The sequence below is a fragment of the Gopherus flavomarginatus genome, chromosome 1, assembly GCF_025201925.1.
Source record: "Gopherus flavomarginatus isolate rGopFla2 chromosome 1, rGopFla2.mat.asm, whole genome shotgun sequence".
NCBI lineage: Eukaryota > Metazoa > Chordata > Testudines > Testudinidae > Gopherus > Gopherus flavomarginatus.
Window position 1 is genome coordinate 327,924,278 of NC_066617.1, and position 5,854 is coordinate 327,930,131.

The following is a 5,854-nucleotide window of genomic DNA, read 5'->3' on the forward strand; positions in this document are numbered from 1 at the left end:
CCTATTTTCCGTTTTGTCGCTAACATCAAAACTAGCACTCTGAGCTTGGTTCCCCCTAAGCCTGGCACCCCAGGCGGTGGTCACCTGCCCCTAAATCTGGCCCAGGTTGAGGCTCAGTATTTGCCAGCAGCAGTAAAGGCAGAGTCATAGGGTCAAAATCAGCCTGCTTTAGAAATAGATGTAAATGACACTGAGGTTGCAATCCCTTTTAGGGCAGGGTTTATCTTTATCTTTTTGCCTAGCACACCTCCAAAGATACACTCAGCACTAAACAACAAAAAATAGTAAATAATAACAGGGTTGCTTCCACTTATTCCAGGCCTGAATTTGACCTTTAGTATTCAGTATAAGGGGGTGCTCAGGGAGGTGGGGGGCTGTAGCAGAGTTGCTCGGAGGATTAATTATAAGTCAAGGAAGATTTGTATTATTATTGCACACATTTATAACGTGCCACTGTGGTATTTGGATGTCTTAAACTGAGGCACTAACATTCTCAATAAGAGCAGGAAAGCACCCACATATTTCTACTTCTTGTAGGTTTGGGGCAGACAACGAAGAAAGATATGGCCAGTCGGCTAAGCACCAGAATTCATACTTCCTTATATGAGTGCATGACATGTCTTGGCCAGGCTACCCGCACAGTCATTCTAATGGCGTCATGTGTGACATTTATGACCAGATGGAATATGCCCCCATGTGGGGAAAATAAGACAGGGCCTGCCCAGATAATCGGGTGCTCACTTTCAGATCAGGTGCCCTTAGGGTTGCCAAGTTGCAGTGCCTAGGGGCAGAATCCTCTTGGCACCACAGGGACTAGGGCTGGGGTAGTGGGTAGTTGGAGGGAGCTATAGCAGGGGGATGCTCAGCAGCAGCAGGTGGGGATTGGAGCCCCTGGCTCAGGGTGGTTGGGGGCAATGTAGCAGGGGGATGCTCAGGGAGGCTCAGGGTGGCTGGGGGCGGGCTCAAGGAGGCTGTAGCAGGGGAGACTCAATATGGCAGAGAGCTGTTGCAGGGAGGGCTCAGGGAGGCGGGGTGCTGAAGCTGGGGATTGCTCAGTGAGGCGGGGTGCTGTAGCTGTGGGATGCTCAGGGAGGTGGGGGGCTCAGGTGGCAGCGGGGGGTGTAGCTGGGGGATGCTCAGCAAGGCAGAAGGCTCAGGGTGTGGCAGGGGGCTGTATATGGAGGATGCTCAGGATGGCAGGGGCTGTAGCTAGGGGATACACAGGGAAGCAGGGATGCTCAGGGTGGCAGCAGGGGGCTATAGCTGGGAGGGCTCAGGACAGCAGGAGGGTGTAGCTGGGGGATGCTCAGGGGGGCTCAGGGCAATGGTAACGGGGGAGGCTCAAGGAGGCAGGCGGCTGCAGCTGGGGGAAGCAGGGATGCACAGGGAAGCAGGGGGCTGTAGAGGGGATGCACAGGGAAGCAGGAAGTATCAGGGATGCGGGAGGCAGGGGGCTGTAGCTGGGGTGGGGGATGCTCAGGGAAGTGGGGAGCTGTAGCTGGGGTGGAGGTGCTCAAGGAGGTGGGGCTGTAGCTGGGGGATGCTCAGAGAAGGGGGGAGGCTCAGGGAGCTGGAGGCAGGGGGCTAGCTGAGGGATGCTCAGGGAGGCAGGGGCTGTAGCTAGGGTAGGGGATGCTCAGGGAAGGGGGAGGATCAGGGAGGCGGGAAGCTAGCTGGGGGATGCTCAGGGAACCGGGGGGCTGTAGCTAGGGTGAGGGAGGCTCAAGGAGGCGGGGGGCTGTAGCTGAGGTGGGGGCTGCTCAGGGAGGCGGGAGCTGTAGCTGGGGCAGGGGAGGCTGTAGCGGGGCTGCTTATGGAGGCGGAGGGGGAGGGGCTCAGAGCGCAGCACCCGGCGCTCGAGCCCAGCGGGGCGCGCAGACAACCCCTCATTCTAGCCCTCCTCCCAGAAGGTCGTCTGGGGGCAGGGACGGCTGCTTCTGCGCCGGCGCACCAGGGAGCAGCAGGTGTCTCCCTGTCAGCGCGTGCCTCAGCTCCTCCCCACCAACTTGGGTCCGTGCGCGCGCCGCTCACGCGACCCCTTTCCACTGCTGCGCACGTGCCTTCAGCTGCTCTTCCCGCGGACTGGCAGCGCCGCCCGGCGCGCGCCCCCGCCTCTGTTCCTGTGTTGTGCGCGCGTGCCTGCGCCTCTCTCTGCCTCAGCCCCATGCACCAGGCACCGCGTCCAGGGGCCAGCGCGGAGGGGATTGCACCTGCGCTCCCTACTGCACAGCCAGGAGCTGGCACTGCCGCCCCCTCCCCGTGTCTGTGCAGTGCTAACAATGAGCCTGCCAGGAGCAGCCTGCTCTGCTGCATAGAAAGGACCTGGAGACTCTCCTCTTCCAGCAGGGGAGAAGCCAAGGTGACCACCATGCAGGGCTAGTCCCGCTGTCTGTCTGTCACTGTCTGTTTCCATCTGTCTGTATGAGATTGTGTTACCCTCGCACAGATGCTTGCATGGCATTGCTCTGTCTCCCCCACCTCATCACCTCCATTGCTATTAATTCACGGCCAAGGATGCCCTGCAGGGTAAATATCCCCCAGCCCGAATTTCTAGCTGAGGTAAATAGGACGGTGGCTCCGGGGGTTAAAAGAATTTTGCAGTATTGTCTGCTCCAGGTTTGAATCATGAGCATTCTTAACAAAATGGTAAAAAACCTTGATGTTTAATTGCAAACCCAGCTGGTGACATGATTTTATTTCATGCATCATGCAACAATTGCTCTTTTTCGGTATTTAAACTCATGTGCTGTGGGTTTTGTTCATCTTGTTAAACCAAAACACCTTTCAAACAGTTCTAGCTATGTTAACGGGTTTTTATTTCTTTAGTTCAGTACTATGTGTCCATACCACATTTCACTTGTTCTCCTCTTCCATTTAATGAAGAAAATCTCTCTAATTACTTCATGTCCTGTTCTTTTGTTTTCTTTAAATAATTTTAGGCAATTTTAAATTACATATTTTTCTTCATCATTTGTACTGTCACGTTTATGTAACATGTGCCTGCCTGCATATGAGATTAATAGAAATAGCTAAGGTATTGCATGTTCTTGAATTCACTAGTACTGTATCTGAACATTAAAAAATGTCTTTTCATTGAAGAAGACAGGGGTTAAAATGAATGAAGATCTGAAGGTTAATTTAAGCTGGCTGCCTCAAGATCACTTAGAAGCCAGCTCTCCAGAGAATGTCTCAACTGCAGTCTCCTCCCTGATTCCTGTCGTAGACCCAGAACCAGAGCTCATAGTAAACCCCTGGGACATTGTTTTGTGTACTTCAGGAACCCTTATCTCCTGTGAAAATGCCATTGTGGTCCTTATCATTTTCCAAAATCCTAATCTTCGTGCCCCCATGTTCCTTCTGATAGGCAGCCTGGCACTTGCAGACCTCTTAGCAGGAATTGGATTGATCATCAATTTTATTTTTGCCTATCTTCTACAATCAGAAGCTACAAAACTGGTCACTATTGGACTGATTGTTGCCTCCTTCTCTGCCTCTGTCTGCAGCTTGCTGGCTATTACTGTTGATCGTTACCTCTCATTGTATTATGCTTTGACTTATAATTCAGAAAGGACTGTCACTTTTACTTATATCATGCTTATTTTGCTCTGGGGAGCATCTATCTGTATTGGACTGCTGCCTATAATGGGCTGGAACTGCCTCAAAGATGAATCCACCTGCAGTGTTATCAGACCGCTCACTAAAAATAATGCAGCTATCCTTTCAGTCTCTTTCTTGCTCATGTTTGCTCTCATGCTGCAGCTCTACATTCAAATTTGTAAAATCGTGATGCGCCATGCCCATCAGATTGCCTTGCAACACCATTTCCTGGCCACATCCCATTATGTGACCACCCGAAAAGGAGTGTCTACTTTGGCCATTATTTTGGGGACCTTTGCTGCTTGTTGGATGCCTTTTACGCTCTATTCTTTAATAGCAGATTACACATATCCTTCAATATATACCTATGCCACTCTCCTGCCAGCCACCTACAATTCCATCATCAATCCAGTAATATATGCTTTTAGAAACCAGGAAATACAAAAAGCATTTTGGCTCATCTGCTGTGGCTGTATCCCTTCTAGCCTGTCTCAAAGAGCAAGATCACCTAGTGATGTTTGATTAACAGCTAAGAGGACTTTATTTAGCATTTTGTTTTTCAGAAATTCCTGCAACGCTCTTTGGTTAGATACATTCCTTAGATTGTACATATCTAATTCATATTCAAGCCACAGGATGCACTGACCCTTTTGTAAAGAGAAACGCCATTAACCAAAATGAACTCAGTGGTTTAAGGAAGATTTCAAAAATCAAAATGATTAGTGTTCTTTCAAATTGTATTGCTGCTCAGGTTCTATCAATAGACTAAACCAGTCATTCACATTCACTATGATTCTAAGTTAACTTTATTAGTTAAAAAAGGTAGACTGAAGAGTTGTAGCCTTTTTAAAATAGTTTATGTGCTTGAGCTCAGTTATACTGCATGATTTTTCTGTTGTCAGAAATTCTCTCTCTTAGCCTTAGTGAAACAGTAAAGAAGACTATGTCCTTCGTTCTGTTGACATAAACTAAAATGTATATCATCAATTTAAAACAATGATCCAATAACTACTGATTCATTTGGTATTTATTGTAATACTTTCTGGGCCATTAATTTGCTAAAATGAGGAAGTACTTGTGCAGGTTTACTGTTTTATATCTCAGTATAAATTGATCAGTATTTTAAAATGTTACCTATTTTCTCATGAGTTCTGGATAGATGCTAGAATAGAATGTACATTTTGTCTTTACTGCTGTTTTGTTTCTTTTAAAAAATCAACTATACATTTTTAAAAATATAAAACATCAGGGCCTATTATAACATTGATTTTTACGCAGAATTCCTCATTTAAATTGATGTGGAGTTCTACTCAGAAATCTATGGCACAATATGGCCTCTAGGAATTCTGCATTGTAATAGGTGCAGCATTTTAAGTTTCTTTGACAGATTAATATTTTCAGAAGTGTATGAGGAAATATTTAATAAAATAACTTGCTTAAAATAGTATATTTTTAGTACCTACAGTAAATGGTTCCCTAAAGTTTGCTATTGATACACAAGTGTTATTTCATTGTTCTGCTATGGTTTCAGATTCTGAAGTTTGAAAATTCTTTGAGGATGTCAGGTGCATAATCGTATATAGCAAAAATGCCTACAGAACATACTTTCTGCTATTCTAACAATTTAATCTTTGAGTCCATCACATATTATGATTCTCAGTACTATATGCATATCATTTCACTTCATTCTAAGATAATACTCCTTGTGTAAAAGGCAAAGCTTCCTTTCATGAATGGTTTAATTTAAGCTGCTTCTGATCTTTTCCCTGAAGCCACATTAGATTATTAGAACAAAAATGTTGTTTTCTAATAACAAGGTTGTATTGACAGAAGAAAAAGCTTACCGGAAAAAAAAAACCCTGATTTTGGATTTCTGTGTTAAACTTGAGGTATATTCTTTCATCAGTGAATGGGAATTTATAGTAAAACTTCCATTAGTGCTGATGGAAGTTACATGTGTAAATGCCTAGGCACCAATATTGGGGTGTAGTCCCCTGAATGTCAAAGTAAATAAACTATATTGTTGCTTTAGTATCTTCCATTATACTTTAAAAAAAATCTCAAATTTTGATGAAAAATACCTGTACAGTATAGAGAGTATACACTACTATACTGCTGTCACTCAATCTTTTCAACTGGTATCTTTCCTTTCATTTAAACTTTTGGAACACTGTAGCTTTTGTGGCAAAGTTCTGTGACATTAATAATCCATATGCTATACCCAGAATTAAATTTCAAATGTGAGTCACTTCTATAT

The 5,854-nt window shown here is 45.6% G+C and overlaps 1 protein-coding gene across 2 annotated transcripts; it reads left to right on the forward strand.

Moving 5' to 3' along the window:
• Positions 1 to 2,178: 2,178 nt before the first annotated feature.
• On the forward strand, positions 2,179 to 4,183 carry GPR12 (G protein-coupled receptor 12). Of its 2 annotated transcripts, none has more exons than XM_050937291.1 (2): positions 2,179 to 2,359; positions 3,100 to 4,183. In XM_050937291.1, exon 2 carries the CDS (start codon positions 3,115 to 3,117, stop codon positions 4,117 to 4,119), a length of 1,005 nt encoding a protein of 334 aa, XP_050793248.1. In that variant the 5' UTR covers positions 2,179 to 2,359; positions 3,100 to 3,114; the 3' UTR covers positions 4,120 to 4,183. The 2 variants fall into 2 exon arrangements, with proteins under 2 accessions (XP_050793248.1, XP_050793249.1); XM_050937292.1 differs by having other exon boundaries at positions 2,284 to 2,359; positions 3,103 to 4,183.
• The last annotated feature ends 1,671 nt before the right edge of the window (positions 4,184 to 5,854 follow it).